The sequence below is a fragment of the Anas acuta genome, chromosome 2, assembly GCF_963932015.1.
Source record: "Anas acuta chromosome 2, bAnaAcu1.1, whole genome shotgun sequence".
In the NCBI taxonomy this organism is placed as follows: Eukaryota; Metazoa; Chordata; class Aves; order Anseriformes; family Anatidae; genus Anas; species Anas acuta.
In genome coordinates this window covers 477,591-498,943 of record NC_088980.1, presented here as the reverse complement: position 1 = coordinate 498,943, position 21,353 = coordinate 477,591, and the positions used below count along the sequence as shown (strand labels likewise).

Here is a 21,353-nt window from a genome sequence, read left to right as displayed (position 1 = left end):
AAGGGCTGGTGTCTTCAGAAGGAGCTTACTGCCCAAGAGCCTGTAGCTGGTCGGTTCCCTGCGCGGTACACAGGAATTTGTTGTGTGGGGCCCTTGAAATCATTCCATGCTTCTTCTTACAGCGTGTGCCTACCTCTCCTTGTCTCTGCCCCTCTCTGTGGGACCTTTGTTCCTCCCAGTAATGGGCTGAAGGGTTGTTTGTAGTCTGAGGATGAAGCACAGATCAGGGATTCAGTAGAATTTATCTGTAATTAATACATTTCATCATGAATCATGTATAAAATACTACAAATTCATATTTATATTATAAATATTATAAATTCACTATAGCATTCAGATGGTAACGCCTTACGAATGTTTATCTGGCTGCCTCAAGTAGGAGGATATGCATCCAAAATGTGAAGTTGGAGCCACTGCATTCAATGCTATGCATTGAAGAGAAGCTAGATTGCCTGGACTTCACAGGGAGAGGAGGAATCCGGCAGGAGCTCAAAGGGATTACATGAGGCAGGGCAGGTCCTACAAACCTTGATGCCCGGTTCTTGCAGCTGGTGGAAGACAAAGGACTGAGATGGGCTGGATCAGCTCGAGGTTGGATTTTCTAAGCGTACGCTAGAGTTACGATGGATTTGTGTTTCCAAATGTTGTAACTCTGATCTCTCAGCTGTTATTATTTTTTCCTGGAGAAAGGGAACTGAGGCAAAGAGAAGACAAACCCAAAATCCTCAAAAGCATCCACTGTGTGCCCCAAGTTTGGAGCAGAAGAGCTGCCATTCTATCCCCAGGAACTTAGTCTTTTTTCAGCCCTTCAGAGTGTGGTTTTGAGCACTGAGCTCCTGTTTATCAGTCCTCAGAGTCCCCACCTGGGCACTCAGAACAGGAGGAACACATTATTAGTGTCTGTTTTTGACAAGTGTTGGTATAAGTGACTTGAACAGTAGCACTGGGGTTTTTGCAGCAGGGTATGGATTAGATCCCAGGTCCCCAAAGGAAGCATTCAGCTCCGTAACCTTGGGTTTGTCCCCGCTTTCCCTGCTGCCTTCTGCATTGTTCTTCTGGGCACCTTGATCCTAGAAGACGTTTTTCAGAGGTCCTGTGGACTGGAGGGTACTTCACTGCCCTGTCACCCTGGTCGCAGTGCTGCACGGTGCTGTGGGCAGTGGGACAGGGGCTGTGGAGCAGCAGTGGGTGAAGGTGTGCTGGCTGCACTGCACCCATTGCTGTGGGTGTGGGGTGCTGCTGTATCCCACAACACGTATTCTCGTTTTGTTTCACCTGGAAGGCATCCATGTCGTGTGCTCAGCCACTGCTCAGCCACCTGAGCCCAGGGAGCTGTCCTGGCCTGGGCTAGATGCTGACACGGCTCCGAGGCCATCGCTCCCAGAGCAGGACCAGAGCTCCTGGCGGAGCAGGATTGATGGAGTGGCCCTGATCCAGTGCCCCCTTCCTGCCCTCTGCAAGCTCTCCCCTGGGTGTGCAGGGAACGCAGGGTATCTCCCACACCTCCTGCTGCAGGGTGCCTGCTGTGGGCTCAGCCTCGCTGCTGCAGGAGCTGAGCTGTGGCTGCAGGTAAGGTGCTGGTGCTGTAAGGTGCTGGTGCTGTAAGGTGCTGGTGCTGTCTGCCCATGCACAGCCTCCAGCAGGAAACTGATTTCTGGACGAGACAGGTCTGTGGAGGCTGACAGCATTCCATACATCATAGAAGTGTTCATTTTCTGTGTGTTTTACAGAGACCACCAACTCCGGCCCGTCCCCAGCTCTCACCCAGCAGCACGTGCCCTGGACGTGCAGGGGGATGCCGGGCAGAGCAGCCAGCTGCTGCCAGCCCTGTCTCTGCAGGCTGGCCATTTGTGGGCCACCTCGCCGGCTGCCAGGCTCCATGGCCCCCTTGCAGCAGCGACCCAGGTTGTCCCTTGGTTGGGGACTCCCAAGTGACTGGCAGACTGCTGCTGGCTCTGGGTTCTTCCATCCGCAGAGCAGGGATGGTTGTGCAGAGCGCTGCTGCTTCCCGGAGGGGCACTGCAGCACTGGCACTGCAGCGAGCTCCTGTGCCCTGCATCCCGCTGGTGAGGGACGGTGCCTTGCCGTGCTGAAATTGCTGAGCAAGGCCACTGCCACAGGGTGCTACCAAGATGTGCCACGTCACGGTGGCAGTCGTATTTATGGCACTGCAACATACCGCATCCTGAGGGTTAGGATGGTTTTGTCTCCCTTCAGACAGTCAGCTGACTCATTCTAGCCTGTATGTAGGCAGCTGGATGATTTTTCCAGACTAACTCTGTCCTGGTGGGAGGAAGGAAATGCTTTCTGCTAGCGATGGAGTCAGATAAGCAAAGTGTTTGAGGTTTATCTGAGATGGTGAAGGTGTATACCAGCACCGCAGGTCTGAATTGGGGCATGCTGTGGTACATCAGCTGAGACTGCTGATCTGTTGGTTGTAAAGTGGAAAGGCACACTGAGCTCTCAGCTGAGTTATCCTGGACTCTGCATGAATATGCAAAGTTGTTACCGAGTTGTGCAAATTGGATTGTTCTTGCACCAGCCAGGAGAGGAGAGGTGGGGGTGTATCTGAGGCAGAGCAGCACGGAGCCGCTCAGAGGAGATCCGTTCTGAAAACCCGGCTTGTAAACAGGCCACAGCAGCACCTCGCCTGCCAGCCTGCGTTCTCCGGGGCCCATCCTCATCACATGTGCAGGCCATTTTATCTGCACTCCAACTATGAGGTGAAAATACTGGTAGCCTATTCAGTCACACAGACAAATTATTGCTGCTGTACCATTTTCCAGCCTTTCTGGAGTCTGCAGACATTCGCAAAGATGTTACCGTTCGCAGGGAGACGATTACCCAACTGGCTTCGGCGTGTTAAGGAGCTTCAGCTCTTGGTTTCCATAAGGACACTGTGCTCCTTTCCTCAGAGCATGGCTTGTGTGTGGAGCCAGTGAGCCTGGCACTGGGCCTGGGAGCGGAGCTGCCCCCTCCCACCATTTCTCGGAGCCGTAAAAGCTGTCTCCTTATCATGAAAGTGAGGTTTCAGCTCCTGCTTGGTGCGTGCCCAGGGTTCTGTGCATGGGGAGAAGGGCAGCACCTTCTTGCTTTGGGCTTCATTTTCCAGAAATCTGGCTGCTGTTCTCAATTTTGACCTGCCAGTTGTAGAGGTTTCTGTCCAGAACCCCTTCCATGTTTGCTGGGCTGGGCATCCCGGACCCTCCTCACTGTGAGCTCTCTCAAAAGGCCACTTCTTTGATGTGTGACAGACTCTGGATAGTCCTCTCCCAGTTTTCACCCTCACCCACAGCTGTCCTCCAGCATACCCAACCTTTCTTTTTCATTCTCCAGTCCACCAGCCCACCTCTGGGCACCTGTGCAGGGCTGGGTGGTCAGCGGTGTTTGCGCAGCCACCTGCCTCGTCAGCCCTAGGTTCCTACTCACCCATTTCTGCTCACACAGGCCCTGCAGCAAGGCCAGTCTTCTTAGTCACTAAGCGGTGTATTGCAGCTCCAGTCGGGCCCATCGCTCACCACAGACAAGCTTTAGGCCCTGGCCCTGCTGTGACTCGCACACAGTCGGCAGTTTTGGCCCCCAGGAGCAGGCAGGGCAGGCGTGCTCAGGCCGCAGAGCATCGCTGGGTGGGCTCCATCCATCACCCGTGCTCAGAGGAGGTGCAGCACCTTGATCTGGGTGCTCCGCCGTCCCCCCAGGAAGGGCCCGCGATTGCAGCCCTGTGCTGCGGAGGTGGCCCTGCTGCTGAGAGCATCCAGCCCCATGACACCACCACAGCCCGGCTCTGCAGCACGTCGGGGGGCCAGGGGGGCTGTTTGCCCCTGGTCCTGGTGAGACCGTGCCCAGCTGCCTCCCCCGGGGGCATGAGAGGGGCCGGCAGCCCGGGCAGGGAGCAGCTGGGGGAAGGGGAGCACGGGGGGGGGGCTGCCAGTGCCTGCTCCCCCCACCTCGGCTCTGCCCTCCCTGACGGGAAACCAGAGATTGATTTTCTCCAGCCCAACAGTATAATCACTAACCCTAATTAGAGATAATTACTGGGACTTGATACACTTATTACTTGCTAGAACACTAAAGGAGCTGAGCAGGGAAGAAGGCCTCGGAGAAAGTGAGGAGGAGAGGAACAGGGAAGAGAAAAGAAGAGGGCAAACAAAACACTGAGATCAGAGCCCTGCCCAGGGACGGTGGAAGTGCCGAGGGAAGCCAGATGGGCACACGGCTTCGTGGCGCAGGGGAAGCGAGCCAGACCCGGCGGCTGCGGTTGCAGCAATGAGCATTCTGCATTTCTGAACATCTGGCTGGGGGGGTCTTGCACAGGGCACCTGGAAAAATGAAGAGAGTGTAATTAGTAGCCACCTGTGAAAATCTTAGTATAAATAACTTGCCCAGTGTTGCCAAGGAAGGCTGGGGTAACAGGGTAGCTGGTATTCTTCCATAGAGGACCGAGGACCTTTTCCAGAGTTCTTTTGCTTCCACACAGGCCCCACTTGTGCTGCAAAGAAGAGAGTTCTTCCTGAGGGGCACACAGCCTGGTGCCTGGTGCTGGGCAGGGAGGTGCCCTGGGGGGCAGTGCAAAAACCCATTGCTCGCAGGAGAGGGGCTGCCATCCTGGGCTCGCTCAAAGTAGAGTTTTTCATAGGAATGAATCCTGTTGTTGAGGCTCTGCCTGGAGCCACAGGGTAGATCCGTGCTCTTTGCTCTACGCAGTCTGGTGGGGAGAAGCCTTCAGCCACAGGTCCTAGGGACCTGTGCAGCACTACAGGCAGCTTCATGGTCTCTGATGATGCTGTCCATGCCAGGTCATGATGTTACTGTGTGTTAGCCTCAGTGGGCAAAACAAGCAGGAGTGTATGAAACATGTTATGAGCAAACAGCTTTAGACATGGAAGTTATGTAAGAAAATAAAATGCAATTCTAGCTTAAGCTGAAATTGTCTTTTCAGCTGCTGGCATTCGTGAGCTGTGTGCAAATGCTTCGGGATGGTTTTTCATCGTTCACAGCAACGTTTGTGCAGGTCCACGCTTCTGCAGCAAACCCAGAGAGTTTGGGGTTTGCTTCCCTCCTTACCTGAGGTTTATTCCAGACTCAGCTTGCTGCTGCAGACTGTAAATGCAAATGGTGATTTGTAGCATTGCAACTCGTCATTAATGTCAGCCTCCCACCCCAGCCATGGTGATCTCTTTTGGACTTTTCAGCTGCACAGCATTTCTTCTGTTTTGTGTTTTAAGCAGTGTTACTTGTACATACATTCTCTGTAGCTTATGATTTCAGGTTTACACAGAGAATGAGTGACACCTCTGGTCATATTAACAGACCAGAAGAGAGAACCAAAACAAGCAAGATTTTTTCATCCACTCCCCGTTTCTCATTCCCAGCACTTTGGTTTGTTTGTCTCAGAAACAGTTTCTGAAGTGTTTCACTAAAACATGTTGGAGAGTAAATTACATTATCACGGTGATATCACTGGAGGACTTGGGCAAGAGACACAAGAGGCTCCTCAGCTTTTCTGAATCCCCCAGATTCAAAGAACCAGTGCAGCCCCTGTGGAAAATGCTGTAGTTACCCTTACCTAAGCAGGCACGGAGGACAAATCACAAAACTAAAAATCAGTAGTGACTTAGGTACACGTAACCCTTGACTCCGTTGTACTGTGTTCAGGCAAAGTAGAATTCAAATCAGACATAGAGTACTGAACACGCAGACACACACACAGATACATGCATGCACGCAGAAATATCTATCTGAGCCAATTTCACAACCCTGAAAGCAATTATGAGCCAGATCATTTGGGAGAAAGAACTTAAACAGAAAAAATGTGGAGCATAATTAGGAGTTTTAAAAGAACATTTTACATTTACCAAAAAGTTAAAAGAAAGGCTGCACTGCTTAAGAACATACTAATCTAGGTTAAGAGGAGATGTGAACTGTTCACTCTCCCTCTGTCCAGATAGTGACAGAATGCACAGGAACAAAAGCAAGTGGAAGGGAATAAGCTGTATGGTGCTAAAATATTTCATGCATCTGTGTATCTGTATATGCATGTATATAAAAAGCAATAAAAGTAACAGCATAATAAAGTAATCAGTAGGCATTGAGTAGAAGTTGGAAGCTGCAGTAGGTAGATAATTGATAACACAAGTGTGGTCCTGCATGGCCAGCTGGAACCACGGGTAGAGGCTTTCCTGCCATTTAGCCCTTTGCCAGAGCTCTGCAGACTAACATCCGCCACAAGTGATTAATTATGAGCAGCCCTCGAAGTGACCCTTTTGGCTTTGTGGGAAGCATTCCAGCTCCTGACGTTCCCAGACTTGCTCCGGTTACAGACACACAAAAGGTTTGTTTCACCATTTTATTTGGGTTCATTGCTTGCAGAGAAGTTGTGCACCTTGTGCCGGCCAGATCCCCGACTACGTTCAGTAGCAGCTGGATTTAGGGAAGAGGTTAGATACATTTGGCAAATCGGGCTCTTCATTAGGAACACAGAAACAAAGTCACCACCGAGATAGGAATACCAGCAAACCCACAGCTGTGTGCTGCTCTCCACCGTTTCTCCATGGGGGTATCAGTGCCTCGGCTGATGGGGAAGCTGACACTGCATACCACATCTAAGAGCTTCTTGGAGTGGGGGCTTTTGCCTGGGTTTGTCATCTTTGCTGCCTTTCTCCTCGAGGGAAAGCCTGCTTTCCTCCTCTCCCATAGCCATGTTAGTTGCAACAAGACAAACCTTGCATTTTGGCTCCACCTCCAGCACAGATCCAAATGCTGAGCTCAAAGCAGCTCCTGTGTCCTCCTTGTGCTTTGTCCTCTTCTGGTCTCAGAGGTGCAGCACGGAAATGCAGCAGCACCTCCCTGTCCCCTGCCAGACGCGTTTGGACTTGAGGCTTCCCTGGACTTGGTGGGCCTCTGCCGAAGTGGCTGCCCTGTCCTCAATATTGCGATGGCTGCTGTGGTATTTTTTAGCTCATGCATCATGAGAATAGTCGCTGTTCATGCCTTACCAGCTTCTTAATCTTCATCTTTTGCATGTTCCATGGAGACCTTAAATAACGTCTGAGTTTAAGTGATGGATTTAGTGTTTGAAACTCTTCTCTCAGCTCACCTTCCCCCTTCCTTGCTGATTACAGGAGCGTACACTATGGTGGTCACACAAGGGTTACAAGAAAAATAACCAGCAGAGTTAAAAACAGTGAAAAGTTTTTTTCAAGTTTATTAGGAACTAATGAATCCTAAAAACAGTGTTGGTTCATTACTATATGGAGATAATAGAACGTGTAATAAAGAAAAAAAAAAAAACACGTTCAGTAAACACTTCTGTTTGGTATGTGGGAAGAGGCAAGATGATGTATCTTATCACAGAATGATGAATTCTTCATATTCCAACTGTAATTAGGAAGCAAATTAAACAGCAGGTAGGAGATTTAGACATGTTTGAATCAGCAAGTGTGAATTATTTAATTCAGGAATTTTAGAAAATCTGGTCAAGGTCTTTCTCAAATGTTTATTGTGACTGTATATTTGGGGATTGGGAGGGCTTCTAGAGGGCTAAAGTTCATGGATTTTGGGTGCTCACAGTAAGAGGTTGAAACCAATAGGTTGGAAAAGGCTTAGAATATCTGTAAAAACAATGAAATGCTTGCAAAATGCACCTTGTAATGAAAAAAACAAGGAGCTCTATTTGCTTAGTTTATCAGCGAAAAGGTTAAGAGATTATTTCAACACTGTTTGTAAGTACCTATATAGAAACAAAAATTTGATAATAGAGAGCTCTTTATTAGATAAAAATATACCGAGATCCAATGACTGATAGCTGAAGCAAGACGATTCAGACTAGAAATAAGGTGCAAATTTTAACGGTGTGAGTAATTAACCATCGGAACAACTTATCAAGAGTTACTGTGATTTCTCTGTCACTGACAATATCATAATCAAGATGAGAAGATTTTCTAAAAGATATGTTGTAGGAGTAAATTAATGGAAGACTTGTGATGCAATTTTACGCTATGCAGAGAAGATCAGGCAGCCGAGGTCTGCTCCTGGCTGTTCCTGACCGCGCTGCCCAGTGCTGTGCGGCTGCTGCCCAGGCTGGGTTCAGGGGGTGCCCACGGGTACCTGGGTTCACGGGGTGCCCACATGTACCTGGGTTCATGGGGTGCCCACGGGTACCTGGTTGTGCTCCCGCAGGCTCTGTGAGCTGTGGCTGGGCACTTGGTGTGGGCAGGGCATGGGCTGGAGCAGGACCGAGCTGCTGCAGCTGCCCACCGTTCCCCTGCTGATGGAGCACTCCTGGGGTCTGAGGGGTTTGGGGAGCAGGCACAGCTAATTCCTGCTTGCAGGCTTCTGCAGTTTGCTGGGTTCCTGCTGACTGCACACGGAGCAGCCACCATCTGAACCAAAGATGAGTTTGGTGTGTCAGTGTGAGGTGCTGTGGCTGATCTCGCATGCCTGTGAGGTCCTCACAGAGGCGTCTGGGCTGTGCAGAGCTGTTCCTCCTGGCGGCTGCTCCCAGCACAGGGCAGCACTGGTCGGAGCTGGCTGTTACATAACCCCTTACCACATACATATGTCCAAAAATGTGCTCTCCAAAGACTTCGCTAAGAAAGGAGGGAGATTCCGCTTGTGTCAGAGCATCTGTGAGGCCCAGTGAAAGGCAGTGGCTCCCACTGTGTGCAAGCTGGCAGATCCTGATGGCCTTGCTACGAAGCAGGGCTGGGAAACCTCAGTTGCCTGCAGTTTGGATCAGTGATTTCACACAGACATTCGCTGTTGGCAGAACTGGGAAGGACATCTGTCATCCCAGATCATGTCCCACCAGGCTCGTGGGGCTGTCTAGGTGCTTGCTTGGCGTTGTGGCCACCTCCCAAGAAGACCTTGCTGTTGAGTCTTTCAAATGACATGTCTGTATCTTGGTGTGTTTCAGTCTTGTTACCGATAGGAATAGTTCAAGAGGAAGGAACTGAAAGCAGCAGGCACTGCGTGGTTCACAAAACCAACCTGATGTGGATGCTTCTGGCTCTGGACGTGCACTGGAGGGGTGGGGGCAGCTTTGAGAAAGGCAGCCGTGGGGTGCTCCCAGGATAGCTGCATTCCTGCGCGCGTGGCAGCTGACCGCCCATTGATGGGAAGCGGTGAATTATGTCCTTACCAGCAGGGATTTCACAGGCAGGCAGCCTAACTAGGCTCATTGGCTTTTGCTTCCCCTCAAGAACCAGTTGGCCTCTAGGAACCGAGGAGTTTCCCACCAGCTGGAGGTGGGTTTCCATCCAGCCCCCTGCTTGGAGTGCAGGGCTTCTGCGGCTGTACCACGCACGTGGCTCCTGGGCAGGCTCTGGGACGTGCTCTGGCTGCAGACACCGACAGAATCCCTGAGAGTCATTACACATGTGTGACTTTCAGTAATTCTAGCTTTTAGGGAGGATAAATGATGATCACTTGGCAACAAGTACCTTGAAGTTTTATTTAATGGGAGGTGGTAACGGTTGGCCTTTTGGACAGGGTTTGGCAGATAGCTCCTAGTGGTGTGCCGAGAGTGCCATTAGCCTGTTGCAGGGCAACACAAAGTGAGGTCTGCTCAGCGCCAGGGTGCCCTCCCTGGGACATCTCCATCACCATCTCACACCTTATGGCCTGCAGCCTCTGCTGCAAAGCTGCCTCTTTGTGGTGCGTGGAGGAGGCGTCCCTCTCCCTGTGCCAGAGCAGGGCCAAGGCCTGTGCTGTACTTGGCCGTAGAGCGAGGGGACTCCCCGAGCTGCTGCCCTGCTCGTGCTGCTTTCACTTTGTACCACACCCGGGCCCCCCGAGGCCCCCCGAACAAACCCTTCCTGCACACCACAGCCACCACTCATCACGTCAGCCCAGGAGAACTGGGGGGTCCCCCTAAAACATAACCACAAGCAACCAGCCGGCCGTGGCCTAGTCCCTGGGTGGGGGTGTCAGGGGATCAGCGGGTTTGTGTTTCTGGGGGCAGCAGAGCATACCAGCAGGCTGAGCTAAGATGGGGTGTCCGGACAGCCTCCCGGCTTCGCTGCAGAAATGGCCAAAACCAGCTGCCACCATGGCATCAGCCAGTGCTGGTGGTGACTTCACACACAGATAAATAGCGCTTTGGGATAATCCAGCTGAGACATGATGAACGCGCACAGAACTGAGGCCAAGCTATATCCGCAGGATGAGGCCCAGTCTCCTGCTTAGGCAAAGATGATGACCCCATCCATGACTAATTGTGCAGGGCCAGAACACGGCTCCGGCACAGGAACAGAGTGAAGCTCTCTCCAGACAGCAGTGACCGGGTCAGAGGGCTGCGCCTTCAGATTTCACGGTACATGCTGACAGGAGCCAGCGACCAGCACTGGGCAAGGAAGGCCGAGGGAGCCCCGGGCTGCCTGGGGCCCAGCACTGCCAGCAGGCAGAGGGAGGGGACCCTGCCCCAGAGGGGATCCTGCCCCTCAGCTCCATGCTGGTGAGACACCCCTGGGGTGCGAGGTCTGGTGCTGGGTCCCCAGTGCAGGAGGGACCTGGACGCACTGGGGAGAGCCCGGTGTGGGGCTGGGAAGATGCCGCAGGGCCTGGAGCCCCTCTGCTTGTGAGGAGAAGCCGGGAGAGCTGGGGCTGCTCAGCCTGGAGCAGAGAAAGCTCTGGGGGATCCCAGCCATGGCCGGCAGCACCTGCAGGGAGGTGCCGAGAGGCCCCGGGCCCAGCCTGGAGCCCGGGAGGCTCCCCCTGCCCCAAGCAGCACGGCCGTGCTGGGTGGGGGCCGGAGCCCTGGCCCAGGCTGCCCCCAGGGGCTGGGGGCTGCTCCCTGCACAGCTCCAGCAGTGCCTGCCCCTGGGGCTGGGCACCCCTGGGACCAGGGGGACCCCAAGGGCCCTGACAGCATCAACAGTTCTGTGAGTCCGTGATGTGGCTCACTCTGAGCTTACTCAGGAGTGGGTGTTGGATAGTGGTGGAGGTGGAGCTGGTGGGTCACGGCTTGGTTTCTTCCATGCTGCTCACATGGTTGTATTTCAAGGAAGATAAGTATGTCGTCCTTCCCTGAGTGAGGCTATCAAGATTGTAGGTATTTCAATGTTACTCCTCTTAAAAAATAAGTGACTTGGCGTGTCCGTCTGTTTTGTGCTGTTTCTGCTGGCAGCCTGTAGCAGAGCAGGACAGGAGGAGGTAGGATGTGGGCAGGTAGGCTACAAGAGTCAGAAGGAAAGGAAAGTCACTTTTGCTGTTTGTACCTGTTGCAGCTTGAATTATTTTTTTCCCAAGGTGGTAGGTTGTGCCTGAGGATCTCGGTGAGGTGTAGGTGGTGCTCGCAGAATTCTTCCTGCTCCGGTGCTGTCAGTCAGGAAGCCCAGCCCAGTGCAGATGTTCTTGCCACCAAGGTGTGATACAAATCCCGTGGAAACCAGTACATATTTCCCAGGCTTTTCTGCATCAGGCCTGTTAGTTCTGGGGTGCATATCTCTGCTCTTTGTACTAAATACATTTTGTTGTGTTTTTGTTAGCTCACTTTTCAAAATCCTGCATTATATCCTCATCTTTTTGGTCCTGGGAGTGCTTCCAACATAATGTCACCATCAAATTTCACCAGAACTTGTGCATTATTTTGCCAGATCACTGTTGAAAAAATGAAATGAGATTTGTCCAAAGTGACTCTGCAAGTATCTCCTTCGCAACTGGCAGCACCCATTTGTGCTAACTCACCTTCCCTCAGTTCTCTGTGTCTGCACCTTAATGAAGAATTTCCAGTTTGCACTGAACTAATGTTTTACTGAGGCTGCCCATCTGCCATGCTCCACACTGTGAAAAATGATGTTCAGTTTTTAGGTCATTTTCCGTTTACTGCTATGTCATCCATTAGGCTTTTTTTTTTTTTTTTTTTGAATTTTGAGGAAACAGCGATTGGAAGAGCTTTGCTTGAGGGACTGTAGGCAGGGTCACGGAGAGTTCAGTTCCCGGGACTTTGGCTCAGAGACGCAGTTAGTATTTTACATGTAGCCCTTTTATTTACCTTTCACTTCACTTGACTGATTTAAAAGGAGCTTGTCATGCAACTGCTGGTGGTGTCACTTTCAAAGAGTGTGATTTTGGAGAGCTCTAGGCTTGCTGGGACCGACTCGCAGATCCTTGAGACAAGTTGGAGTTTGGCGGCCGAGAGGTCAGCAAACCGAGGGAGCAGCCGAGCTGCGAGGACAGCCCTCTGCAGCTGGGTGAGTCCAGGCACCTGGTGGAAAGCTCAGGCATCCCCTGCAGAGACTGCAGAGCTTGATGGATGCTGTACCTGGAAGTCATAGCAGCACCGTGGCATCGCAAAATTAAATTTTCAAATTAGCTTTGTGCCTTCGTGAGACATGCTGCTGGCAAGGCAGGCAGCAGATCTGGGCGTCTGATGCTGGGTGCAGGCTCCGGGCGCATCATTGGGTTTCCCACACGTCTTCATCTGCACACGCTTCGTGTCCTGCGGGCCTGGCACGGGTCACACCGCAGCTGTGGCTGCTTGCCCCAGCAACGTGGTTTGCTCAGGGGTGGCCACTGGCAAGCAGGGCGCTCCCCGCTGTCAGCGCTCTTCTGTGCCTGTCCTCACCCACCATGGGATGCGTTTGGAGGGAGGCTTGGCCATGGTGGTGGGTGACATGTCCCCAGTTGTGGTCAGGACAGGGGCACCGTGAGCCCAGTGCTGCGTGGAAGGGCACGTGCCTGCAGTGGGGAGTGCTCCCGGTGCTCAGGGAGCAAATCGGGGCACGCCGGGGCTCTGCAGGGTTCTTCCCTCTGCGGCACCCCGATGTTTGCCTCCCTCCCCTCCCTGGCTGTGCAATGCACACCATGCTCTTCGTGCAGCCTGGCACAGGGGTGGCCAGCACGGTCTGAAATGTGGGGCAGCCTGTCCCTCCCCTCCCCTCCCCTCCCCTCCCCTCCCCTCCCCTCCCCTCCCCTCCCCTCCCCTCCCCTCCCCTCTCCTTCCCTATTTCTCTCCCTGTCCCGTCCCAGCCCATCCCAGCAGCCTGGTTCCCAGGACCCAGCCCCTCCTGGTCCCAGGAGAGCAGCCTTGTCCCTGCTCCAGTGGCAGCAGGCTCCCTCCCACGAGGAGGCAAGAGGAGATGGATGCGGCAGTCAGGAGCAGAGCGCCAGCTAATTACCCTTCCGAGTGTGTCTTGTAAATTAAGGGCTAATTAGAGGCAAAGTCAGTGTCATGGTTTTACACGTGTTTCTGTGGCGCTGAACAAGGGAGGGAGGGGGAGCGTGCAGCAGCGGGGCTGGAGGCGGGCAAGGCGGCGGCACCGCGCTTGGGTGGCTCGGGGCCACGGGCACCCAGCCCCACGGCCTCGTGCCAGCACTGCGGGGTGCTGGGACCCTCGGCGGGGTTCTGGGACCCCCGGCAGGGCAGACAGCCCCTGTGCTGTGCAATGAGGAGCGCCAGAGAAGAGGGCAGGAGCACCCGCCTTGCCCTGCGTGCAGTGAGCGAAGGGCACGCGTGGCAGTGGTGCTGCAGTCCCGGGTCACCCTGCCTTCAGCCTGTGCCCTGGCCACCCAGCACAGCCAGTGCCCGCCGTGAGGGGAGGTCTGGGCCTCCCGAGCTGAAGTTCTGTGCTCCGCAGCCTCAGGCAGCGCTCTAGCACTGGTGACAGTCGAGTCGCATTTTTTAGGTTTTTGTGGAATTGGCAGAAAACATAACTTCTTGTGCAATGACATAACACAACAGCAACATAGCTTTTTGTACAGTAACATGACAGAACCTGGGGCAGCACATGGGGAGTTTACAGTGCCCTGCTCTTTTTGGAAGGTCCTGCCCTGAGGTGCTGGAGGACAGAATGAAGCTGACTTTACATGACACAGGCTGGGTTGAATGAGCTACCCTGGCTGTAGCAGATCCAGCCAGGGATCTGCTCACACAAGGATTCATCTGCTGCCCTCCAGCCTGCTCCTGTGACTGGCTCCCATTTAAACACCAGCCTGGTAGCAGCAGCAGGCTGCGGGCTCTCCTCACCTGCTGGGCTCCGCAGCCGAAGCTGCTCAGCACATCCTGCCCTCGGTCCTGCCCTCGGTCCTGCCCTCGGTCCTGCCCTCGGTCCTGCCCTCGCCCGTAGCCACAAGGGCTGGGCTGGGAGCCCCAGCTCAGCACCTGCACCTGCAGGCATGGGAGGAGGACAGAGGACAGGTAGTGTCAGCACAGGGAAAGGGACAAAAGGGACGGTTCACTCGCCCCAAGCTCCCAGAGCGCTTGTTCTGGCAGTGGCTGGAGCTGAATGCGGGAGGAGGGGTAAGGTTTAGGAAAGTGCTTGCAGTTGGCAGGTTTGGATCAGTCCCCCTGGGGCAGAGCCTTCCTCCCAGACAGATTGCCTGCAGCCTCAACAGCAGGGGTATCTCTGTGCAATACCTTAGAAATTGTGGATGTTGTAATCCGGAAACATTTGACCCATTCTGAATCTGAGTGACCTTGTCTTCTATGGCTGCCTGTGGTCCCCAAAACATTCCTTTCCTGGGGGTTCAAGCTCCTGAGCTGCAGCTCAGGGGGGTTCTAGCCAGTGGGAAGAGGTGCTCCCATGTGCGATCCCTACAGATGTCTGCTCCCCTGCTTGTCCCTTTGATGTCCTCCGTGGGATTTTCCATTCACCCCTGATGCCTCCAGCCAGGCAGGGTTTTTTCTAGGGACATGGAGGCAGTGAAGCTGAGAGAGGACAGGCACATGGGCTGTGGGGTGGGCTGGTGTTTGGCCAGGTGCCTGAGGCTACAGTGGAGATTTTAAGCACCCGATGAACTCCAACTGCAAAAGCTGGCTGGAGGGGGAGGCTACGTGCCAGGACGCCTGGCTGCGTGTCCCAGCAATGTAGGTAACCCTACGTAAGGAACCAGCAATGTTAGGTAACCCTAACCCTGAGGTGGGATCCGCTGGCTTGGGTGTCCCTCTGAGAAGTGCTGTGTGCTGGGCAGTGCCCCTGGCACCTCTGGCACCACTTGGTAGAGATGAGCCAGACAGAGCCTGTCACACAGGGCCACCTGGGGACATGTCACATCGGGTGCAGGACAGCTCTGCCTTCTTCCATGGTGTCCTTCCAGAACAGCAGCTGGTCTGTGCTAACCTCGTGGCTCTCTTGCAGGTGCTCCCCACTCCACCAGCAGCACCTCCCTGCACTCGGAGCGCTCCATCAGCGGCATCAACCTGGTGGGCTTCAGCTCGAAGCCTGACGGCATGCACCAGCGCTCCTACTCCGTCTCCAGCGCGGACCAGTGGAACGAGGCCGTGGCCATCCCCGGCAGCTGCCCCAACCCCTGTAAGTAGCACCCCTGCCCCGTTCCCTCGGCTGCAGCAGGCGGGGAGGGTTGTTCAGGTGACGGGGCAGTCCTGAGCCCGGGGGTTGTGCAGGGGTGTCAGATGCAGCCTTTGGGAGCTTGCTGGGACTGTCCCAGCACCATGAGGGTCAGCCGGCAGCATCCAGGCTGCAAGGAGAAGCCCTCCCGCAGGGCATGGTGAAGGAGGGACCTCTCCTTCGCGGCAGGACTGCTCTGACCGCTTTCCTTTGCCTGCCCCCGTCTTGCCTCACTGTGCAAGGAGAAACCATCGCTTTCCCCCATCTCCGCTCCTCGTCAGCATCCCCCTCCGCCAGGTTTTGGGGCAGTTGAACGAATCGGAGTAATTCCTGTCTCTTGTGCACACACTGAGCGCGTCCCGCCCCCTCCCCCCACGCTCACTCGCTCTCTGTGATGTTTCAGGACAGTTGAGTGAATTAAAATAATTCATACATTTCCCAACGTAGCCACTTTGCCGAATTGGAAAATAAATGCTTTTGTGCTGCATTCATCACTCCTTCGTTCCTGGCTCTGCCGCCGCACTAAAAAAGCAGTTAAATGCACATCAAGAGTGGAGGAGCCATTTCCATGCCTGCTCGCCCCTTGTAGTTCTCATTAGCGCGGCAGCCGCCCCCCCGCTCGGTCCCAGGGGCTTTCGCAGTTTAAAGAGAGCCTCTTTATGATCATTACCGGAGTCCGACTGTGCGGGCGCCATTTGCAGCTGAGGAGGCTCAATTTCAGCGCGCCTGATGCAGCGGCTCCATCATTGGCCCCATCAGCTCCCTGCTGGAAGCGAATTAATCAGACTGTTACTGCTGATGGGGCAGCGCAGGCGACGGGAGCGGAAGGGCGCAGCTCTGAGCATTAATGTGCCGCCAGCCCCCCCGCCCCTCGCCTCGGACACGGGGCGCAGCCGGGCCGCCGCCGCTCCTCCAGCGCCCGAGGAGTGGGGTGCAGGGGGGGGCTGCTCCCTGCGCTGCTCTGGGAAGGGGCACAGCCCCCCCCATGGGCAGGGACACGGGGCACCCCACGGCCTGAGCCCCACGGCAGGGCCCCGCAGGGCTGCGCTCTGCGTTCTGCTCACCCTTGCTCTCTCTGGGGTGTCAGAGAACCGCGAGCCAGCCTCTGCTCCCCATCCCCAGAGCAAGCTGCCTGTTTCATGCAAAGCAGCCACTGATGGGCACACACAGAGCTGAGATGCTGCCACCTCTTCCCGTGACGCAGAGGGGTGAAATGCAAACTCCTGCTAATTGTGCCTCGAGCTCTGGTGGCCTCTTGACCGCTCTGCGTGGGTCCTGCTGTGCCCTGCTGTGCCCCAGGGCCAGGCTCGCCCTGCCCTGCTCTGTGGTAGCCACCCAGGGGTGTCACTGGCTGAGCTGTGCTGAAGGGGCCGCAGGTACGAGGAGCGATGTGCCCAGCTGTCCTGGGAACCTCCTGGGGCAGCATCAGCATCTGCTCACAGCTCCTGACTCTGAGGAACACTTCTCTGCTCAGAGTCAGAGAGGTTCCTGGGTGCATGCAGAGGGTGTGGGCTGCCTGCTCCTCGAGATGTGCTGCCTCCTCCTCTCACACCATGGCAGGCTGATGGCAGATGTAGAGGTCAGCGCAGACGTGCCCTGGTGCAGTCCTTGTTTGTCCTTTATCGGGCGGCCTCTGCAGCCCACCTGGGGGGACCCGGGGCTGCCGTAAGGCAGCTGGTTTGGAGAGAGGAACCAGGAGGGTGCTGCTTGTGCACACGGAGGGGTTCCCGTGGTGAGATGGGTGCCTGGAAGCCCTAGGGTGGGTTGGTGCAGCTCGCTGCTGTCCTGCTGGGGAGAGATCCATTTCTGATCTGGAGGGTGCACGTTTCCTTCTGCCCCTTCCCCTGCCGCGGGCCCTGGCAGCCCCCAGCCCCCAGCTTTTTGGCTTCAGCTGCTGGGCTGTAAGAAGAGCAGGGGCGTGGGAGGTGTCAGGCTCGTTGCAGCCTGCAGGCGCATTAGTGGAAGCTGCAGAAGGACCTTCATGGGAAGCCTGGAGGGGGGCAGGGTGCCCGTGGTGCACGGTTTGGCCCAGGGGTGTCGTGAGCAGGTGGGCAGCAGAGTCAGGCTGGATGCACCACGGGTAGCCTCAGACAAGAAAGTTCAGGTCCCCTTTGACATCCAGGCTGGGAGATGAAGGTGCCTCACACCTGCTCCACACACAGTCCTGCTGAACAGCATCAGCAATACATATTTATAAAAGGAACTCTGGTTTTATTAGATTTCTCTCTCTTAATTGTCAAGGGTGAGCTATTTCCCTGTGGATAAATAACAGAAACACCCTGATAGTGTGTGTCAAATCCAGCAGAAACCAGAGATGGAAAAGCTCTGACACCACATCCTCTCCCAGCCGTGTGAGGGGGGCAGCGGCTGCACCCAGACCTCAGCATGGGGCAGCTCCTGACTATCTGTAGCCCTCTCTGCCCCACTGCTGGGCTTTCAGCTCACTGCAGAGAGATGGACCAAGTCCCTGGGAGCCAGCCTGGCTGAACCGGGCTGAAAACGGAGAGCGGAGGCAAGGCTGGAGTGGCACAAGGGCTTGCCAAGCCCCGCTGCTAGAGGATGCTGCCCTTGTTAGCCACCGTGATTGCTTTCTTCCTTTCAGGTGCCATCAAAAGTGGGAATGGGAGGTTGGGACTTGATGGGAGATGCCGGGTTATGGTAGAGAGCTGCCCAGGACGGAGGCGGGATGGGAGCAGGGTGTCCAGACGTGCCCCGGGGGCAGGTGGATGCTGGAGAGACAGGAGTGCATTTCGGAGAGGGTTAACAGTGCAGCAAGGGCTCCTGCGCCTCGTTGCCTTCCCCGGAGTCTGCATTTTTATGCTGATTGGAAGCCTGCGCTGTGTGTGCTGCTGAAATTGAATGTCAGGCTTTTGATTTTGTTGCTGGTCTCTAATGAAATTTGACATTTAATGGTGAGTGCAGCGGCAGCGTGTGTGTGTGTGATCGGAGCTTGATTAGCGCGCTCTAATTGACAGTAATTAGGCAGCTCCCTGATTGTTTCTAATTCTGCTATTAATTGTAAGGAACAGTATGATTGAGGATAAATTTGGTGCGTTGCTGCTGGGGATGCAGCTTCTTCAGCTCCGTATCGGAAGCCTATTGAGACCATCATGCTTAGGTTCCTGAGTGTGGCAACCCCAGTCACCCCGTCTGGCGGAGCGGTGCTGGGGGGACCGCTGCTCCCACAGCACTGGTGTGAGTCCCGGGGCTGTGTCTGCACCTGGAGGGCCCCGAGCACCTCCCGGGCTGCCCCTTCCCAGGGTGCAGGCATCGCCCAGCGGGTGCTGCCGCTGCGCCGTGGCACTGGTAATGCGCTGGCCGGCGTGCCCGGTCTGGCTGCCCCTGGGGGGCCTGCCCCAAACACATTGGTGCCAGCGCTGTCCCCGTCTTGCCCGTCCCAGCTGAGTCCCTGTGCAGAGCAGCTCCGGGCTGACCCTGCAGAGGGACCCTGCTGGCCCCGAGCTGGGCCGGCTGCTGGAGCTGCTCCTGCCGCAGGGCTGTGTGTGGCTCCTGCCCTGCCTTTTGGGGCCGGGTGGTTTTGAGCCCTGCAGAGCACTGTCACTGTGTCCAGGACACTTGCTTGTCTCTGGGAGGAGCGGGCTGCCCCTGTCTCGCTGTACGTGACTTTCTTTGTCTTTGTCCCCAGCTAACGGCACCGCCGATTCTCTCAGCTCCAGCCCGAACATTTCCAACGCTGCCAGCCCCAAGCTGGAGCCGCCTCCATCACCGCATGCGAACAGGAAGAAGCATCGCAGGAAAAAGAGCACAGGGACCACGCGGCCCGATGGCCCCAGCACAGCAGCAGAAGGTAGGCGAGGCGCTCTGCTCCCCGGGGGCAGCTCAGTGCGTTGGGCACCAACACCTCCTGGCGGGGGGCTCGGGGCACTCCGAGTCCGAGCTGGCTGGTGCTTTGGCAGGGAGCAGCAAGCAGCTCTGCTTGATCTGCCCAGGGCTGCTCACCTGCAGTGCCTGCAGGACTGCCATCGTGCCTGTGACTGCACAGACTCTTAGTGGCAGCAGTAATTACTAACTGTGGTAGGAGAGCTGGGAGCACACCATAGAGTTCAAGTGTGCTTAACTGCTGAAGGTGTACAGACAGGTTCTGCCATAAAGCCTGTTACGGTTTGCCTGTAAATTTGCCACACTTGCATCATTTAAAAGGCCTGTGCTGTCCACCTGCCTCAAGCTGAGGGTTTTTTGGAAAAGTTCATCTGCTTCAGGAAACCAGCTGAAGAAGTATATATATGTTGCTTTGCCTATGTGAGAATTACTGATGGTATTTCTGCTGAGAAATGTTGGTATCTCTGTGATTTCTGAAGAGGGACTTGAAGCTTGGCAGGGAGCTTTGTGAAAAGTCATCCGTATTTGTCCAGGTAGAGAAGAACTTGGCAACCACGTTCTCCAAAGCCTGCATCTATGGTTAGGTGCTGTGGAAAATGCAGTCCTCAGGCTTTAAGGTTCAATTTTGTCCTCAGTCACTGTGTCCCACAGCAGCCAATATGCTTTTGTAGTAAACCAAAATAAGGATTTAATTGGGATGGCTAAAGATGGGGAGAGGGATTAAGTACAAGGTTTTGAAACGAATGGCCACTGTAAAACAAAACAGAAAACAGAGCCTAGCCTATGTCTAACAACGCACGCTGCAGCTGTCCTGGCGTCTTGCTCCAAATCACAGCTCAGCCTGGAAGCAGTGTCCAGGTTTCCTGTGCTAGAACAACTCTTCATCAGTTCTCCCTCCTAGAAAGATCGTGGTGCTGATCTGCAGGGGAGTTCAGCAGTTCTGTTGGTCAGTAGTTTCTGTTGTAGTTGAGCTTCACCTCAAAACTGCCGAGTTTAGAGAAGACTTTCCCTTCGTGGTGGTTGATTCAGACATCCTGCCTGAGCAGCTCACAGAGAGCAAGAAGTAGGATTTGTACTTACATGTTGTTAAGCTGATACTTTTTAAAGTACGGATAGATGTTGACTCTTCAGAGGTTTCACTGCCCTTCCCCAGGTCTGTCCTCGGTTTGCAGATCTCAGTCCAGTACTTTGACCAGCAGAGAGATGTGTTCTGTACATATCTGAAATGTGGGATATCAGTGGGCAATGGTCTTACACCTGCACGAGACTACGAAAGTGTGTCAAAGTGCTGTGATTCACCCCGTAATTTGTACTACAAGGGAGCTTGGAAATACTGGAAAGAGTTGTAAAGAAGGTCCCAAAATACAGCTGGGGGTGGTTGATGTATTTATGATGTGCATATTAAAGTAGTCAGCTTGCTGGGTAGAAGATTGAGAAGTGAAGGACTGGTGTTACCAGAGAGAAGTCTGGTACCGAGGGTCCATTCGGCACAGCTGGCAGTGGCATAAGAAGGTGCAGAGACTGAGATGTGAAGTTACACAAAATGAAATACAATTTCTTAGTGGAGAAAGTAATTACAAACAGGTACACTTCTATAAGGCAGTGATACAGACCCTGTAATCAGGACCGCTGATTGTTGCCCCCTGCCTTGGCTGCCCAGTCCAGCCTTCCCCGTTTTTCTGTCATTCCACGGGAAGTTTTATTTCAGACACATGCCCACTTGTGCTTTCCTTCCCCGTTTGTCAGTGTCCTTGGGTCGTGGAGTGACCGAGACTGCACGTAGTGACGGTGCCGTGCCACGTAACGTGTCCGAGGGCATTGGGATGTCTTCTGCTACTCCCTGTCCCGGTCCTTGACCACGGCGTTGTGCTGGGCAGTGATACCCAGGCCCTGTCTGGGGTTGCTCATTTAGAACCCTGCCATGCGTTGGAGTGATGTATTTTTTCCCTACAATGTGCTCTACCTCACATTTATCAACACGGAACGTCATTTCCCAGTGAAGTGTCAGTTACCTCACCTCATTTGTCACCGCGCACACCTCGCGCTGCTCCTGCCAGAAGCCTCTGGCACCAGAACAGGGAGCAGGAGAGAGACCTGCCCAGGGACCTGCCCAGGGACCTGCTGGGACGCGTGGCAGGGGCTGCTGAGCGTGCTGCAGCACGGCGATGGGGAGGGAGCGGTGAGGACGTGGCTGCGAGGAATCACCATGCATGGCAGAGGCATGCC

At 54.6% G+C, this 21,353-nt stretch overlaps 1 protein-coding gene across 3 annotated transcripts in view; it reads left to right on the top strand.

Annotated features, from left to right (window-relative positions):
* Nucleotides 1-21,353, top strand: part of AGAP3 (ArfGAP with GTPase domain, ankyrin repeat and PH domain 3) — a 116,394-nt gene that overhangs the window by 82,859 nt on the left and 12,182 nt on the right. For all 3 annotated transcript variants that reach the window (XM_068673041.1, XM_068673040.1, XM_068673039.1), the window contains 2 exons: nucleotides 15,078-15,251; nucleotides 18,934-19,095. In XM_068673041.1, the coding sequence (XP_068529142.1) occupies nucleotides 15,078-15,251; nucleotides 18,934-19,095 (336 nt within the window). The remainder of the gene's footprint in view (nucleotides 1-15,077; nucleotides 15,252-18,933; nucleotides 19,096-21,353) is intronic.